Source organism: Lynx canadensis, chromosome E2, assembly GCF_007474595.2.
Source record: "Lynx canadensis isolate LIC74 chromosome E2, mLynCan4.pri.v2, whole genome shotgun sequence".
In the NCBI taxonomy this organism is placed as follows: domain Eukaryota; kingdom Metazoa; phylum Chordata; class Mammalia; order Carnivora; family Felidae; genus Lynx; species Lynx canadensis.
Window position 1 is genome coordinate 58,594,422 of NC_044317.1, and position 18,602 is coordinate 58,613,023.

An 18,602-nucleotide genomic window follows, 5' to 3' on the forward strand; every position below is an offset into this window, starting at 1 on the left:
GTTTTGCCTTTTCCAGAACGACCTCCAGTTGGACCCGTCCTGTATGTAGGAAGCCTTTTCAGCTTGGCTTCTCCCCCTCGGAACTGTGCATTTAAGGTTCCTCCTTTTTGTGACTTGATCGCTCATTTGTTTTTAGCACCGGATAACATCCCGTTGTCCGGAGGGTCCCTGTTTGCCCCTTCACCTACTGAAGCGTCTCTCCGATTCTTGCCAACGGCAACATTGAATACAGCTGCCGCACACATCCGTGTAGGGGTTATTGGGTGCATGTAACTTTTTTTACTCATTCCAGGGGACACTAAGGAGCGTGATTGCTGGGCGTGTCTCTCTTAAATACAACACAACTGTTTTTAGGAACCATCATTTGTCATTTTTTTTTCTTGCTACATATATTTTTTTCAGTTGAAAACAATCAGACATGGAAAAGAAAGACACGTTGTAGTTTTAGAGATGTCGGTTCAAGCCGAGCACGTCATGTCAGGGTATGAGCTCAAAGGTGCACTTCAATAAAAAATATTACATCACACGGCCGGCGCTCTGCCTCTCGGTTTGGAACTGGATATGCAGATACCAGATGCAAGGGTGACAGAGAAGGTCAGATCCCCGGTTATTCAGGTTCTAGTTCTTTGCCTTTATTATTGTTTTTTGTTTGTTTGTTTGTTTATCTGTTTTGAGAGAGAGAGAGAGAGGATCCCGAGCCGAAACCAAGAGTTGGACACTTAACCAACCGAGCGCCCCCACCCCCGCCAGCGCCCCCAGACTGCCATTTTAAATATAGCAGGACCACATAGCTGCACAGATGCGGACTGCATCTGAAGTGACCTTGGACTATCTGGTCCTCAGGAACTTACTATCAAAATGAACACATGTAGTGGAGTCGGCATGCATCGATGCCGGCTGTAAACCGGAATTCTCTGCATTAACTTCCACATGCAATACAGCGCTTTATTAAAGGATAGGGAATAGAAAAATAAAACGTGCAGGGCGCCCGGGTGGCTCAGTCGGTTGAGCTTCTGACTTCGGCTCAGGTCATGATCTCACGGTTTGTGAGTTCAAGCCCCACATCGGGCTCTGTGCTGACGCTTCAGAGCCTGGAGCCTGCTTTGAGTTCTGTGTCTCCCTCTCTCTCTGCCCCTCCCCTGCCCAAGCTCTGTCTCTCTTTCTCGCTTAAAAATAAATAAACATTGGGGCGCCTGGGTGGCGCAGTCGGTTAAGCGTCCGACATCAGCCAGGTCACGATCTCGCGGTCCGGGAGTTCGAGCCCCGCGTCGGGCTCTGGGCTGATGGCTCAGAGCCTGGAGCCTGTTTCCGATTCTGTGTCTCCCTCTCTCTCTGCCCCTCCCCCGTTCACGCTCTGTCTCTTTCTGTCCCAAAAATAAATAAAAAATAAAAAATAAAAAAAATAAACATTAAAAAAAATAAAACATGCTAATTATATCTATGAATATATACACGTAGTATATATATATTTCTATATGTATTCTGTATCTATATACATGTACATATATATTTAATATATATTATATCTAAAACATCATGGTAACATCAGCAGCAAAGGTTCAGAACTTAGACCGATAAAAGATGTTTTGCACAGAGAGGTCTCTATCCCGGACACTGTTTACCACTGCTGGGGCATGACCTAAGTGAAACATGGACCCAATGTTTAGTTTGGTTTTATTCTTGTTTTTAAAAAAATTTTTTTAATGTTTATTTATTTTTGAGAGAGAGAGAGAGACACAGAGTGTGAGTAGGGGAGGGGCATAAAGAGAAGGAGACACGGAATCCGAAGCAGGCTCCAGGCTCTGAGCTGTCAGCACAGAGCCCAACAGGGGGCTCGAATTCACGAACTGTGAGATCATGACCTGAGCTGAAGTCGGACGTTTAACAGACTGAGCCACCCAGGCGCCCCAGTTTTATCCGTGGTTTTATATCCGACGCGCCCTGATTGCCTGCATCCAGGGCGGGCGCCTCCCGCTGCTGCCCCGATGGCCCACCACTGAGGGGAGATCCCACTCGGCAGGCAGAAAACAGGAAGTGGTTGAGGATGTGGGGAAACAGGCCCCCCCCAACCCCCGGGCTCAGCTGCTGGGCGTGTAGCTCGCCCTTCCGGCCAGTGGGGTGAAAGACCTGAGTGAACGTGGGAGCCCCACGCCTGAGGACTCCTCCTGCGGGTGTATCGTTCCTGACAGATTCTCCCACAGAAGGCGATCGCGTGTGCCGGCTACCTGCCCTCCGTCCACCTGTCTCCTCTCTGTCCAGGTGAGCCCTTCTGACCGGACCAGGTGGGCTTCTGCTCAGGCTCAGCCAACGGGAAGCATCACTGGTGGAAGGTGATTGGAAGGTAGGGGGCAGGTGACAGTAAGGTCTGCCGCCAGTTTGGCAGTGACAGTGACCTTGAGCAACTCACGTCCCCTTTCTAAGCCTCAGTTTCCCCCTCTGCAAAGTGGGGGTGAGGTGAGTTACAGCCTCAGGTCATTTGTCGAACAGCTATTTGCTGTGTATCTACTGTGTGTCAGGCACTGTGCTGGGTGCCGGGGACCCAGTGATGAGCCACACGGGCACCTTTACATTCTAGCGAGGGGTGGTGGGTGGCCAATTTGTAAACCAAACGAATTAGTAAATGAGGAGAAAACAGTGAGGGTGGTGGCCTTATCCTCACCCAAAAGATGTGGAGAGAGTCGCTGAGAAATAGTTCGTCAGATGATGTACCAAAGAACAACAATAAACTTAAGCACCTGCTTTGCGCCAGGCGATACCCTAGGCTCTAGAAAGCCAGTGATACGCAGCCAAGAGCTGCACGCTGGTAGACTGCACATGCGGACAGGGCTGGCGCTGGGGATCAAATTGTGCCCCCCACCAAAACAAAACAAAACAAAACAAAACAAAACAAAAACACGTGGTTGAGCCCCCAGTACCTTGGAAAGTGACCACATTTGCAAATAGGATCACCAAGGGTGCAGTTCGTTAAGGGGAGGTCATAAGGGAGTCGGGCGGTTTCCTCCACGATTTCCCCCCAGAACACGGTGGGAAGACGGTCATGTGAGGCCACCGGCACGTGGAGCTGCAGGTGGGGTACAAAAGTGATGAGTCTACAAGCCACAGATGGCTGGCAAGCCACCAGGAGCCAGGCAGAGGCGAGGAAGGATCTCCCTGCGGGTTTCAGAGGGAACTCAGCCTTGCTCCCTCTTGGACTTCTAACTTCCGCAACGGTGAGAGAGGATACATTTCTGTCGTTTGAAGCCACCTGGCTTGCGATGCTTTGTTGCAGCGGCTCCGGCAAACTACTACAGCCAGATGGACGTATTTGAAACAATTAAACAATTAAACCCACCGACTTTAGACAGTGAGTACCATCAAGGGAACAAAACAGATCACATTTGTTGGCTCTGCTGTGTAGCAAATGACCACAAACGTAGCAGTTTCAAAGAACCAACCCCCTCCCTATCAGCTCCCAGCGCCTGTGAGTCAGAAGCCGAGGCACCAGGGGGCGCCTGGGTGGCTCAGGTCATGATCTTGTGGTTAGTGGGTTCGAGCCCTGCATTGGGCTCTGTGCTGACCGCTCAGAGCCTGGAGCCTGCTTTAAGTTCTATGTTTCCCTCTCTCTCTGCACCTCACCTGGTGGCTCTCCGACTCTCTCAGAAGTAAATAAATCTTTTTAAAATTTTTTAAAAAAAGGAAGCTGAGGCACCAATGACTAGGTTCTCTGCTCAGGGAAAACTGTGAGAGTCTCATTTCCTTGCTGCTTGTTGGGCAGAATCCACTCTCAGTTCTCGGAGGATGCTTGCATTCCCTGGGGTGGCATCCCCTCCTCCCTCAAAGCTAGGAACGGAGCATCTCCCTCTTGTTGAATTCCCCCTCACGCTCTGAATCTTTTCTCCATCCGTTTTATGGGGTCGGCTGATTAGGCCAGGCCCACCAAAGATCATCTCCCTAGCTTTCTTTCTTTTTTAAGTTTATTTATTTTGAAGGAGAGAGAGAGCAAGTGGGGGAGGGGCACAGAGAAGGGAGAGAATCCCAAGCAGCCTCTGCACCCTGATGCAGGGCTCAAACCCATGAACCATGAGATCATGACCTGAGCTGAAGTCAGACGCTTAACTGACTGAGCCACCCAGGTGCCCCGTTCATCCTTGTGACTTTTATCTGTTTGTACCTCTTATTCCTTTTATCTATTTCTCCCGTCCCTCCGCCGCCCTGCCCCCTGGCAGCCAGCGGTTTCTTCTCTGTATTCATGAGTCTGTTTCTGTTCTGTTCTGTTTTGTTTTTTTAGGTCCCACGTATGAGTGCCATCACCTGTCTTGCTCTGCCTGACTTATTTCACGGAGCATAACGCCCTCCAGGTGCATTCACGTTGTCTGATTTGGAATCTTAACGCCACGTGCAGTGTCCCCTTCACAGCAGGACCTATGTGAGCTTGGGGAGGAGGCGTGTGTGCCCCGGGGTGGGGGGGGGGCGGGGAGCAGGAATCTTGGGAGCCATCTGAGAATTCTGCCCTACAACGAGGGATAGGATCGGTGGAGATGGGAGGAGGTAGGGAGGGCCTCCTAGGGGAAGCATAAAGGGAAAGACAAGGGAGTCATCCCAGGCAAAGAGAAGTGTCCATCCGAGGCCGTGAGATGGGAAGGCTGGCAGGGGCCGCGAGCCTGCAGAGCTGTTCCGGGGAAAAAAGCAGCCAGTGCACTGGAGAATGGGCGTGATAGTAAATAGTAGCTACAATTGTTACTCTGATACTAGAAGTCTGGAGGCAGCCAGTCTGGGAGGACTCGCTTTCTCTCTCTGGCACCCCCCCCCCCCCCGGTGACCTTGGGTGGGTCACTTCTCTCTCCCTGGCTCCACGTCTGGTGCCGGCAACGCCTCTCTTCCCCCCGCCCCCCCCCACCTCCTTGAGACAACAGAGCTGAGTCGGGAGGAGGGCACAAGTTGGGCACAGCCCCAGCGGTGGGAAAGGAGGGCGGCCGGGGCTCGGGAAGCTGGGCGAGTGGCAGCAAATTTGTATGTGGCGCAGGTCTGTGCCAGGCACAGTGCTGAGCGTGGTGAGATAAGGGGCCCAGGAAGAGCCCGGACTTGGCCTCTGGGGCTGAATTCCAAACCGCCCCCCAGGAGGCCGGGAGCAGGCAATGGAAACCGCCCACCGTGGGCTTGGTGCCCGGAGGAAGGCAGAGCCTCCACGGTCCTGGATGCCTGTGGGTCGGCGGCTTGGAGCCTGGGAGCCTCAGAGCCCCTCTGCAAGGGGAGGGCGTCCCTGCTCCGACTCATGTGCTGGGTCCCCTGGCTCCTATGGCCCACATCTCAAAGTGCCCCTCCTCGGAAGCCCTCCAGGACCACCGAGCCAAAGTCACAGCTTGAGCCAGAAGCCCCTGCTTCTCCAGCAGCACCGCCTTATTCTTTCTCTCTCTCTTTTAAATGTTTGTTTATTTCTGAGAGAGAGAGGGAGACACAGAATCGGAAGCAGGCTCCGGGCTCTGAGCCGTCAGCACGGAACCAGACGCGGGGCCCGAACCCACGAGCCATGAGATCATGACCTGAGCCCAAGTCGGAAGCTCAACCGACTGAGCCCCTCCAGGCGGCCCTGCTTTACTCTCTCTCGATGGCACTGATACAGGTGGATCTCAATGTTGTGTGGGACCATAATATACATTTATATGAAATAAATAACATTGTATGGGAGTGTAAGCATAAACGTCCCTGAGTGCATATGGATACAAATAAGTAAGTAAATACATAAATAGGGGAAGGAGACAGAACAGTCTTCAAAACTGTATCTGGACGCTTCTCCCTCCCCTCCCCTCCCCTCCCCTCCATGTGGGCTGTGCTCCATGACCTGTGCGGAGTGAAAGGGGGAGGGGTCGCTTTACAGTGAAGACACCTGGCAATCAGCACACGTCCCTGTCTGCCAGGTGACCAGGGCGGCACCATCCGTGGTCAGTCAAGTGGATCCACGTGCTCCCCCTCCCCCCACACCGCCCCCTCTGAGAGGACGTGCTCAGAAAAGCACTTCGCCGGCTGGCTTCGGGTTTCTCCCCAGGTCGCCCCAAAGCGGTCAAAGTCCTCAAAACCCAAGGCAAGTTTGGGAAATGATCACAGACCAGCGGAGACTTGAGAAGGCATGACAGAGGCCGGGCGGTACCCCGGGTGGGGTCCTGGAACAGAAAAGGGGCATCAAGGGAAAATGAGCTAAATCTGAGTAACGCCTCGCGTTTGGTTGACAGCAGTCTAGTGGCTTTGGTTCCTGGGTTTTGAGAGATGCGCTGTGGTAACGGGAGAGGGTAGCGCGAGGGGGCCCTGACTCGGGGACACATGAAAAGTCCCCGGACTGTCACTGCAAATTCTCTGTAAACCGAAAACTGTTCTAAAAAGAAAAGGTTATTTATTTTTAATGTTATTTATTTATTTTTGAGAAAGAGTGATGGGAGACAGAACATGAGCAGGGGAGGGGCAGACAGAGAGGGAGACACAGAATCCGAAGCAGGCGCCAGGCTCCGAGCTGTCAGCACAGAGCCTGACGTGGGGCTCGAACCCACAAACCGTGAGATCATGACCTGAGCCGAAGTCGGAAGCTTAACGGACTGAGCCACCCAGGTGCCCCAAGGAAAGCTTATTTAAAACGCAAATCAGGTGGGCTTAAGAGAACCTTTGCCCCCCTCTTCACTAGTTAATTCTCCAAACAGAAGCCAGAGGGAATCTGTTAAATCAGGAGAGGAGTCTGTGCCGTTCAGGGGGTACGTATTCCCCAACATTTATCAAATGGTAACACGGAAAATGCATGCATTTCACCGTATTTAAATTTTACCAAGGACTGGGGCGCCTGGGTGGCGCAGTCGGTTAAGCGTCCGACTTCAGCCAGGTCACGATTCTCGCGGTCCGTGAGTTCGAGCCCCGCGTCGGGCTCTGGGCTGATGGCTCAGAGCCTGGAGCCTGTTTCTGATTCTGTGTCTCCCTCTCTCTCTGCCCCTCGCCCGTTCATGCTCTGTCTCTCTCTGTCCCAAAAATAAATTAAAAAAAAAGTTGAAAAAAAATTTTTACCAAGGACAAGAAGCTTAAACAAATATTTGATATCTTGTTACAATATGCATGCCCGCGGCAGTGTTTAGGGGGTGATATGAACTAATATTTGCAAATTGCTTTGAAATGATTTTTTTTTAAGGCAGATATATGGGATCTGTCTGTAATTTCCGCTCAATTTTTCTGGAAACGTAAAACTGCTCACCAAAGGAAAGTGTATTAAATTTTAAAAAGATGAATGTTGGATAGATTGCTGGACGGACAAATGAAAAGGATAGATGGATAGGACATGAAGCAAATAGAGCAAAATGCTCATTGTAGACTCTCTTGGGTTAGTGTATGTATTTACTTTCTAATTCTTTCCACTTTTTTTTTTCATTTTATTTATTTTAGAGACAGTGTGAGCAAGCAGGGGAGAGGGGCAGGGGGAGAGAGAATCCTAAGCAGACTCCGTACTCAGCACAGAATCCAGTGCAGGGCTTGATCCCATGACCCTGGGATCATGACCTGAGCCAAAATCAAAAATCAGACTCTCCACCGACTGAGCCGCCCAAGCACCCAATTTTTTTTTTTAATTTTTTTTTCTTTCAACGTTTATTTATTTTTGGGACAGAGAGAGACAGAGCATGAACGGGGGAGGGGCAGAGAGAGAGGGAGACACAGAATCGGAAACAGGCTCCAGGCTCTGAGCCATCAGCCCAGAGCCCGACGCGGGGCTCGAACTCACGGACCGCGAGATCGTGACCTGGCTGAAGTCGGACGCTTAACCGACTGCGCCACCCAGGCGCCCCTCAAGCACCCAATTTTTTCCATTTTCTATGTGTTTTAAGATTTTCAAATGTTGGAGCACCTGGCTGGCTGTCGGTGAAGCATCTGACACTTAATAACAGGGTCCTGAGTTTGAGCTCTATATAGGCATAGAGTTTAGTTTAAAACAAAATTTTTTTTCAAGGGCGCCTGAGTGGCTCAGTCAGTTAAGCATCCAACTTCAGCTCAGATCATGATCTCACGGTTCACCAGTTGAAGCCTCACATCAGGCTCTAGTGCTGACAGCTCAGAGCCTGGAGCCTCCTTCGGATTCTGTGTTTGTGTGTGTGTGTGTGTGTCTCTCTCTGCCCCTCCCTTCTCATGCTCTCTCTCTCTGTCTCCCTCTCAAAAATAAATAAACATTGGGGCGCCTGGGTGGCGCAGTCGGTTAAGCGTCCGACTTCAGCCAGGTCACGATCTCGCGGTCCGTGAGTTCGAGCCCCGTGTCGGGCTCTGGGCTGATGGCTCGGAGCCTGGAGCCTGTTTCCGATTCTGTGTCTCCCTCTCTCTCTGCCCCTCCCCCGTTCATGCTCTGTCTCTCTGTCCCAAAAATAAAATAAAACGTTGAAAAAAATAAAAAATAAATAAATAAACATTAAAAAAAATTAAAATTTTTTTCCCAATATTAACTTGTGCCAGCCTCCACATGATCCCCACTCCCCAGGGTTCTCTTTCCATGTCACGTGGAGTAGAAATCAGACTCTTCATGGTTTCTCTACCAGATCTGGACCCCCCGATTCTCCCTGATTTCTTCCCCCTGTCTCCCTCCTTCTCTCTCCTTCCTGGTGGCCTCTGTGCTCCCTGAACACATCAGTCACCTTCCTGCCTAGAGCCTTTGCACCAGCTGTGCCCCTTCCTGGGACTTATCTCCTTCAGTCCCTGCTCCAATGCCTCCCCCGTCCCACACCTTGCTCCACACCATGTGTCGCCTCCTAAGATGTTTTTTTTTTTTAATTTTAAAAAAGCTTCTATATTTATTTTGAGAGAGAGAGGGAGAGCGCCCGAGAGAGGGAGGAAGGGAATCCCAAGCAGGTCCTGCACAGTCAGGACAGAGCCTGACGTGGGGCTTGATCTCATGAGCTGCCAGATCATGACCTGAGCTGAAACCCATAGTTGGATTCTTCACCGACAGAGCCACCCAGGTGCCCACTAAGATGTTTTGTATAGTTTACCTTCTTTGTTTGGCTTTGTGTCTGTCTCCTGCCACTACCATGGAAGCCCCATGTGGGAAGGGATTTGGGTCGGTTTCATTAACCAGGGAGTGATCAGCACCTAGGACAGTGCCCAGCACATAGTGGGGGCTCGGTAAATACCCGCTGAATCCGTGACCTACGTGTATTGGTCAATCTGTGCTTCTGGCCAAAACGTAACCTTGTCTGATGTTTTCCCCACCTAGACCCCGGTACTTTGCACAGAGCCAAGAGTGTTAAGATGGGGGCACCTGGGTGGCCCAGTCGGTTAAGTATCCGACTTTGCTCAGGTCATGATCCCTCCGTTCAAGGGTTCTATCCCCGCGTCAGGCTCTGCGCTGACAGCATGAGTTTGCTTCAGATTCTCCATATCCCTCTCTCTCTCTCTCTCTCTCTGCCCCTCCCCGCCCTCTCTCTCTTCCCCCAGAATAAATAAATATTTAAAAAAGAGTTTTAGGATGAATGAATGAATGAACGAATGAGCAGGGTAAGAATGAATCTTTGTATAAGGGCTAAGAGCCCAGGCCTTGTCATTGCAATGCTTGGGGATGTACCCAGATCTGCTCTTACCAGCCAAGAGACCCCGGGCGTGTCAGTTCACGGAGCTTCCTTCTCCGGATAATGGAGCCCCCATGGGGAACCCTCATATCTCCCTGATGGGATGTAAGTGGTGTGGCCGCTTTGGGAAACAGTTCTGACAGTTTCTTAAAAAGTGTATCATGAGCTTTTCACACAGCCTAACAATTCTGCTCCTGGGAGCGTGCCCAAGAGAACAAAACCCATGTCCGCAGGAAGGGTCGTCCCATGTGTTCTCAGTGGGACTATTCATAACAGGCGAAGAGCAGACACGACCCGGGTGTCCATCAGCAGATGAATGGCCGAACACAATGCGATATGCCCTGCAAGGGGACGTTACTCAGCCATAAAGAGAATGAAGTACTGGTAAAATGTGGAGTGTGGACGAACCGTAAAGACAGTATGCTGAGTGAAAGAAGGCAGACATGGGAGGCCACCTATTGTATGATCCATTGATCGGAACTGCCCAGGAAAGGCGAATCTGTTAAGACAGAAAGTAGATTCGTGGTTGCCTGGGGCTGGGAGTGGGGCTGGGAAGTGCCTGTTACCGGGCACAGGAGATCTTTTGGGGATGCTGGATATGCTCTATCATTTGATTTTGGTGATAGTTGCACAATCCTCTAAACTTACGAAAAGTCGTTGAGTTGTGCACTTAAAATGAGCAAATTCTATGCGGTGGGGGAGGGGGGGAAGATATCTCAATAAAGCTGTTTAAGAAAAAAAAAATTGGAGAGCGTCTGGCTTCGGCTCAGGTCGTGATCTCTCAGTTCCTGGGTTTGAGCCCTGCGTAGGGCTCTGTGCTGATGGCTCAGAGCCTGGAACCTGCTTCGGATTCTGTTGTCTCCCTCTCTCTCTGCCCCTCCCCTGCTCGCCCTCTGTCTCTCTCTCTCTCTCTCTCTCTCTCTCTCTCAAAAATAAACATTTAAAAAATTAAAAAGAAAAAAATTGGAGCCCATAACAGTGTGTACCTATTGATGGTGTTAAAGATTAAATGAGACGTAGGGTAAATACCCAAGAAATGTGTTTGTATGATTATGAACACACGTGATTGAGGTCACGTGTGCAAACTGCTCAGCGCAAGGAACGAGTAGCCTGCAGGGTTTGATTCATGAACAGCAGTAGTATCACCCCCCAAGAACAGTAACCATGCGCGTGTTGTATCATTTTCTGTGCGTGTCCCACATATCAGTTTTCTCGTCTGCAAAGTGGGAGGCCTGGGCTTCAGCTTTAGGGAACTTTTCTCACCCTAAATTCTGTATTTTCTTCTAGGAATGTTTCTCTCCAATACAGCAGATCCTCAAGGCAGAGTAAGTGGGGATGGGGGGGAGAGGAGGAGGGTGGTGGGCAAACCCATGGAGGGGTGGGGGTATGATGCCTTGGGGCCTGGAGACCGGGAAGCATGTAAGGAGGGGATCGTGTGCCTGGGCGCTGATCCTAAGGGTTATGTCGGCCTGGTTAAGGGTGTTCAGGGTGTAGAGCTGGTCCAGCCTGGGTTCAAATTCCGTGCCCGCTATTTCCTAGCTATGAGATTTTGGACGAGGGACTCCCCTCTCTGAATGTTGTTTTGCCCCTAGAAAAGGGTAAGGATGTTTCCTAATTCCCAATGGAGTGGTGAGGATTCCCTGAGATCGTGTCTATAGCAGCCTGGGAAAATAACAAAGCAACGACAGCAATGACTTCCCTCCCTGGTGGCAACCGCTGTTTTTCAGCCTTTTCCACAAAGTACCCCGTTGAATACAAAGGACTCAATTCATGGTGGTGATTTCCAAAGTAGGACAAATGACTTCACTTTAATCCTGTTTGCCTCTTCTGTAAAGTGGGCTATGTAACCCCCTCCGTCAATGAGCTGTATCAGTGGGGTTGTGCTGAAAAGGTGTCTAGCCCTTGTAGGTGCTCGCTAAATGGTAGCCCCTGTTTGGATGCGGTAATAGGGAGTCGCTGAAGGTTCCTGGGGAGGGAAGTAGCTTCGATGTCATGAACACACACCCCAGCTCCCCAGATGTTCACACCTGAGGCTTAGTTGCAGGATCTAGTGTGTTGGAGAACTGTCTCCTTTGGAAACCCTAATTTATTTGTGCCAATATTTCATTATTGTCCACGTCGTCTGCTGGTCTTCAGTTCCATGAGGCTGGTGCCCAGGTGGTCTCACTCATCACTCTGCTCCTAGCATCCAGGCCTGGGTGGTGCAGTGACAATCAAACAGATGACCTTTGTTGAATGCCTACTATGTGCCAGGCACTGTTCCAAGGGCTCAGCCAAGCTGTGTTAAATCTTTCACAAGGGGGGAATTCTGCACAGCTCTGAGTCAGTTATCTCCCTTCCTAGACCCTCACCCTCCATCCTTCTGGCTTCCCTCCCTCCTGCCTGCTCCTGCCTGGTGTTTCCATCACACCAGGGCATGACCTTCCCTCCCAAAGCCTCCGTTTGTTGCCCTGGAAAACCAGGATGATCTCACCCCTCTTTTCCTGGCCTTACAGGCATAAAGATGCCTAAGTGGTCGATGTCATTGTTTGCAAAGGGCAAGAGAGAGCCACTGAAGGTGCTGGAGGAAGGCAGGATGTCAACAGAAGGAAAGGGAAGGGGTTTAAAGAAGACTGGCTTGGACACACCCTTCCCCCTCTACTCCTTAAGACCCAAACAAATGGGTATGTGTGTGTGTGTGGGGGGGGGGGAAACATTAGAAAGTTTGCAGAAAATGACACTTCCCCCCCCACCCCCAATTCCTTGTGGTTTCTCAAACATGCAGCACCAACCCACCTCACAGCATTTGTCCCTGCTGTTCCCTCCACCGGGTTCTTCATTCAGGTCAAAGGTCATCTCACCAGAGGGTGAGATGCTCACTCATCACAGCGCCACGTGGTTTTCTCAGAAACCCTTACTGATATCTGGTGCTCTACAGCAGATCGGTTAATTATCTGGACCAGCTCTGTCCCGAGACAACTTCTTGCAATGATAGAATGTTCTAGATCTGTGCTGTCCAACAGGGCAGACCCAGCCGCCCGCCACACGGGGCTCCTGAACACCGAGGAACTGAACTTGTATCCGTTCTTAACTGTTTTATTTCAAATGTATTTACTTGTTCTAAATCTAAATAGAAACAGCCACGTGTGGCTGGTGGCTAAACTCTATTGGGTGGTGCAGATCTAGAATCCCAGCTCCTCATAGTGGGGGCACTGGTTTTCTCCTCTCCAGCACCCCCAGGGGCCCATCGTTGTGTCTGCCAGATGTTTGCTGAAGGAACGCACGAAGAGGGGGTGCCTGGGTGGCTCAGTCGGTTAGACGTCTGACTCTCGGTTTCCGCTCAGGTCGTGATCTCACGGTTTCTGAGTTTGCGTCCCTGTTGGGCTCTGTGCTGGCAGTGTGGAGACTGCTTGGGATTCTCTCTCTCCCTCTTTCTCTCTGCCCCTCCCCCCCCCCAGTGCTGTCTCCGTCACTCTCAAAATAAGTAAATAAAATAAAATAAAAAAGGAATACATGCAGAGATTACACAAGGCGGGGGGGGGGTGCCTGGGGCTCCCCAAAGATGCCTGGACGGATGGTAACCTGGGTTGTCTCACTCCCGTTTCTCCTCCTGAGTCTCTTGCTGGCTGAGCCCCTCCCTCCCAGTCCCTGATGTGAGTATCTGGATCCTTCCTGCTTGGAACCCAAGCTCAGGGTCTGCTGGAGGAATCCCAGCTCACCCTAGGCGCCCCCCCTGCAGCCCCCCCCCCCACCACAGACAGCCTCACTCTCTCCTGTTTCACGAACTCACATTTATTCACAGACAGACAAAGGGACAGGGGTGGACCTTTGCTCACTGGGGACCCCCAGCGTCGGCAGTTCCGAAGAGGTGACGGTGTCCAGTGTGTATCATGGGGGACAGCCAGGCAGGGGATCCCCCCCCACCCCCAGTCTCCATATCTCTGGCCAATATTCTCCGCCTCCTTTTTTCCGAGCAGTCCTGCCTTCAGAGGCCTGCTGGCGCAAGCAGTTCCTAACCAGGGTCGGGGGGGCCTGGGGGTGGGCGATGGGGAGGGAGGGGCGGTCCAGGGCCCACCCTCCTTAGTGTTGAGGGCTGGAAGGGGACGGGTGGGGAGACGGAGGAGGCGCCTGCTCTTGGACTTCCCTCCTCCGTCTGGCAAACCGGGAGCCAAATGGAGCGGCCGAGAGTGGGTGTGAAGGTCAGGAGGCCAGGCCGCCCGACCCGCGCAGGTGAGCCTTGCTGTCGAGCTCTTCCTCCTCCATCTGGAAGGCCGAATGGTCCTGGCTGTCGAAACAGGAGGCGCTGAGGAAGACAGGGGGAGCCGGTGGCGGCGACTGGGGTGGGGACCCCGGGGAGGGCGGCTCTTCCTTGATGTGTGCGACGGGCAGCGGGAGCCCTTCCTCGTCCTCCTGCCCGGCTGGCGGCGGCGGCGGCGGGGGCGGCGGGGGCGACGGCGGGGCCTGGGCCTGGAGCGCCTGCAAGGCGGCGGCCCTCTCCAGCTCAGCGCGGTGGCAGCGTTGGTGGCGCAGGAGGCTGTAGGCGCGCGAGAAGCGGCGCGGGCAGCGCGGGCAGGGGTGCGGGGCCGGGCCCCCCGCGTGCACCTGCGCGTGGCGGGCCAGGTCCGCCAGGCGCTTGAACTCCCGCTGGCAGCGCACGCACTGGAACGGGCGCGCCCCCGAGTGGGTCACCCCGTGCTGTCGCAGGTGCGCCCGGCGCCGGAAGCCCTTGCCGCACTCGGGGCACCAGAAGCGGGGCTCCCCGGCGGGGGGCCGGGCCGGGGCGGCGTCGCCTCCGTTCTGCCCGCCTTCTCCCCCCTCCGAGGCGCTCCCGCACTCGGCCCCCTCGCCCCCCTCGGGCCCCTTCCCTGAGTTCCGGCCGCCCGAGGCCTTGTCGTCCTTCCTGCCCGCCGGGGGCAGCGGGGCCAGGAGGCTGAGCGCGCCGTGGACGCGGCGGTGCTGGCGGAGGTAGGAGGCGAGGCGGAAGGCCAGGCCGCAGTCCGGGCACACGAAGGGGCGGTCGGTGGAGTGGACCAGCCGGTGGCGGGACAGCGACCAGGGCCTGGCGAAGGCCTTGAGGCAGATGGAGCACTGGTGGCGCTTGGGGCGGGGCGGCGGGCCCCCTTCCCCCTCCTGCTCGCCCTCGGGGCGCAGACACGGGTGCGCTTTGAGCTCGCCCTTCGTGGCGAAGGCTTCGCGACAGCGGAGGCACAGCAGCGTCCAGTCGGCCTGGAGCAGGACCTGCTTCTCCTCCTGGCGCCCGGCCGCCAGCGCCAGCTCGGCCCTCAGCTCGGCCGCCCCGGCCTCGGCCTCCTCCTCCTCCGACTCGCGGGGCTCCGAGCTCGCGGGGGCCGCCAGCGTGGCCGGCTCCCCCGCCGGCCACGTCTCGGGCCACGCGGCCTCCTCCTCCTCGGCGGCCCCCGCCGCCGCGGTGCTCGGCTGCTCGGCGCTGGCGTCCTGCGGGCCCCAGCTGGTCTCCGCGGCCTCCTTGGCCGCCCTCTCGATGGCCAGCTCGACCTCGCCGCCCGCGTGCTCCTGGGCCAGGTGGCGCCTGAGCTGGGCGGGCTCAGGGAAGGTGCGGGGGCAGGCGGCGCAGCGCAGCGGGGGTTGGGGCCCGTGGCCACGCAGGTGGCGGGAGAGGTGGGCAGGCCGGCGGAAGGCCTTGGGGCACAGGGGGCAGGCGTGGGGTCGGAGGCCCGAGTGGCTCAGCCGGTGCCGGGAGAGGTAGTAGGGGAAGCGGAAGAGGCGGCCGCAGGTGGGGCAGGGCAGGGGGGCCCGAGGGGCTCCAGCGCCCCCCCTGCCACGGCCGCGGCCGCGGCCCCGGCCCCGGCCGCGGCCCCGGCCCCGGCCACGGTGAGGCGGGCTGCCCTGGGCGGGTGGAGGGGGCTGCGGGTCCATGCCTGTAAGGAGAAAGGGGAGACAAGGAGACATTGTGGGGAGGGTGTTGGATCGAGGGAGATGTGGGCAGGGAAGCAGAGACAGAGAGCCAGACGGAGAGGCAGAGATGGTCAGCTGTTTAGCCAGGCAAAGGAGAGAGCCAGCAAGACAGAAGAGACACAGAGACGTGGGGACAGAACGACCGACAGCAGGAGAAGCGGTCAGACAGGATGGTGGGAGACAGCAGGAGAGAGAGGTGAGGACTCCCAGCAGAGACAGAGATGGGGAGAAAACAAAGAGGTTTGGGGAGAGAGGGTGCAAACACAGAGACCAGAAGAACCTCAGCAGGGTGGAGGTGGGGAGAGACGGCGAGACAGCGAGAGGGAACAAGCCAGAGACGAGGACAGGAGAGGAGACAGGGAGACAGTGAGCCAAGCGCTCTTCCTCAGGGGCCGGGCTGGAGCGCTTTGGGAGGGGCTGGGAACCAGCCTGTGGTGCCCGAGTGGAGGGGGTGGAATTCAACACTGGGAGGCCCCGGAAATGGAATGTGGGTACCCAGACCGGGGTCTGGGAGAGGCCAGGAGTAGGAGGGCTGCCTCAGCCTCTCAGCCCGGGAGAAGGCTGGGCGGCCACACTCCTGGGACTGAGGGAGGTGGGCGCCGGGGCCTGGGACCCCAGGTTCGGGAGGTGGCTGGGATCCACTCCTGTGTGGGAAGCGGTATGGATTCCTGGGTCCCAGGGGCAGAGAGGATTGAGGGAGGGGGCTGGGCTCCTAAGACAAGGGAGAGGAGGGGACTGGGGGCTCCACTGCCGGAATGCTCCAGGGAGGAGGCTGCTGGGGGCCAGGCCCCTGGACGCCTGCCCCCCACCAAGGCTGCTGGGGTCCTGAGCCCTAGGTGCCCAAGGAGGTGGGGGGGGCGATCTCCCCACTGGGCCCAGCCTGCGGTTCCCCAGCAGGCCTGATCAGCAGAATTGGGGCCGCAGTTCGAGGCCTCACAGATTTCTGGGCCCAGGGCCTGGGGCTCGGCCCTGATCGCTGGGCGCAGGGTTCTTACCTCCGCCTCCTTCGCTCCTTTCTTCCTTCCCTGCGGCCGGCCAAACGCGGACGGTGGTGGCGGGGAGGGAGGGAGGGAGGGCCCGAGCGTGGTGGGGGGTGGAGGAGGCTGGGCTCGGTGTCACCGCCTAAGCCTTCCCCCCGGAAACCCGGTGTTTCCACGGAGCCCCGAAGAGGAAAGACTGGCTGGGAAGCCGGAAGCGGGAGGACGAGGGGACCCAGGGGGCGGGGAGGGAGGGCGGCTTGGATTCCTGGGTCCTGCACGGGGAGGGGGCTGCGGGCCTGGGAGGCCGGGTCCAGCTCCCCTCCCCACCCCAACAGACACACATATTCATTCATGGCTTCAACAAATACACATTTATCAGGTCCTGTCTGTGCCAGGCACTGTGTCGGGCGAGGGGGGTGCCAGGGGACCGCGATGAATGAGGCGGTGGCAGAGGCCTCAGGGAAAGTGGGGGCGCTCTGGACTAGAACCCGATTCCAGCCATCACTTGGCTGCCTGAGCAAGCGACTTCCCCTTCTCCTGGCCTCAGTGTACCCCTCCATGATAAGCCCTGTGCATAATCGTTCGCTCCCAAGACACCAGTATTTACTGAGCACCTACTCCAAGTCCGTTCTGCATATTCCTTGCCACACATACTCACTCCATCCTAAACTACCGAGATCCGCTGAGCACCTACTATGGGCTAGCTCTGTCCTTGGTGCTGGAGCTTCAGTGGCAAAGACACAGGCCATTGGACCCTGTCTGCAGGAATCTCAAGGAGGACGCAGTCAGACACAGATCCAATTGCCCTCCTGGAAAAATGTGCTCTGTCGCAGGAAAGAGGGTTTGGTGGGAACACAGAGAACAGAGGCGGCACTGAGCTGATCCCACACAGGGGTGAGAGCAACCCTCAAGGTCTTGCAGGAGGCAACACTGTTTCAGCGGAAACTTGCATGAGGAAAGTCAACCGTTAGGGATGAGAATGATGAGCGAATGGAAAGGGTAGAGACATGTGCCTCCACACGACACCTCAAATACCTGATGCTGAGCAGAAAAGGCACGTGGTGGAGGTATGCCTGCAGCTAGTCACCGTTGGTTTAAGGTGAAATACATGCTCAACATTGTTGGCGAGAGTGTGGGAACTGGAACCTCTTGTACACGGCTGGGGCGAATGGAATTTGACGTTTATTTGTTTTTGAGAGAGAGAGACAGATAGAGCACGAGTGGGGGAGGGGCAGAGAGAGAGAGAGAGAGAGAGAGAGAGAGAGAGAGAGGGAGATACAGATTCTGAAGCAGGCTCCCGGCTCTGAACTGTCAGCACGGAGCCCGACGCGGGGCTCGAACCCACAAACCATGAGATCATGACCTGAGCCAAAGTTGGATGCCTAACCGACTACTGAGCCACCCAGGCGCCCTGAGGCGAGTGAAGTTTGGAACAACCTTAACAAGCGAACAATTCCAGGATCTTTTCTGTCAGACCTGTTTGGAAACATGCAAAATGAAATCTGTATCAGGAATGAGTGTAGTACTACACATCACTGCAGAAGACTGGAAATGAGCTAAATGCCCATCGGTAGGGGATTTGAGCGAGAAGTCACGACTGATCTGCCCGGTGGAATGCTGTGTGTCATCATCATCATCATCATCATCATCATCAGATTAATAAAAAAGATGAATATAATTATAACAACAACAACAACAACAGAATGAAGAAACTTACTGGGTAAAAATATGAAAGGCTCCAAGTGATAATGTGAAGGGAAGGGGGGGGAAGGCAGCTGGAAAACAGTCTGTGACCCGTTCTAACTATCTGCTCATCAGTGGTTTGCATCTGGAAGAACTGGTCGAGGAGACAGGAAACTCGCAACTTTGTCTAACTCTCAGAACTGAAACTTGCTACACTCTATCCTTTTGTACTTTTTGAATTTGAAACCATGTGAATGTGTTCCATACTCAAGAAAGTAAAGGTACAAGAAATAGATGGAAGGGGGAGGGTAATGAAAAATAAATAAAATGAAAATTAATAATAGTGTAGCCTTGTAAGCGCCTTACAAATACAAACCCAGTTGTGTCTCCTTGCCATATGGAGTGGGTCATGTTATTCTCCCATTTTAAAGAATGGTAAAGCAAGGCACTAAAACATTTCAAAGCTAAGCGA

At 54.5% G+C, this 18,602-nt stretch overlaps 1 protein-coding gene and 1 long non-coding RNA gene across 2 annotated transcripts; one reads left to right on the top strand and one right to left on the bottom strand.

Moving 5' to 3' along the window:
* Positions 1-2,112: 2,112 nt before the first annotated feature.
* On the top strand, positions 2,113-12,884 carry LOC115502375. The gene is made up of 4 exons (XR_003965073.1): positions 2,113-2,259; positions 4,268-4,405; positions 10,842-10,879; positions 12,050-12,884. It is a non-coding gene; the product is annotated as an uncharacterized LOC115502375 (long non-coding RNA).
* Positions 12,885-13,304: 420 nt separating this feature from the next.
* Positions 13,305-16,546, bottom strand: ZNF579 (zinc finger protein 579). The gene is made up of 2 exons (XM_030297654.1): positions 16,463-16,546; positions 13,305-15,430 (listed from the first exon to the last, which is right to left on the bottom strand). The coding sequence occupies exon 2, from the start codon at positions 15,426-15,428 to the stop codon at positions 13,734-13,736; it is 1,695 nt and encodes a 564-aa protein (XP_030153514.1). The 5' UTR covers positions 15,429-15,430; positions 16,463-16,546; the 3' UTR covers positions 13,305-13,733.
* Positions 16,547-18,602: the final 2,056 nt, after the last annotated feature.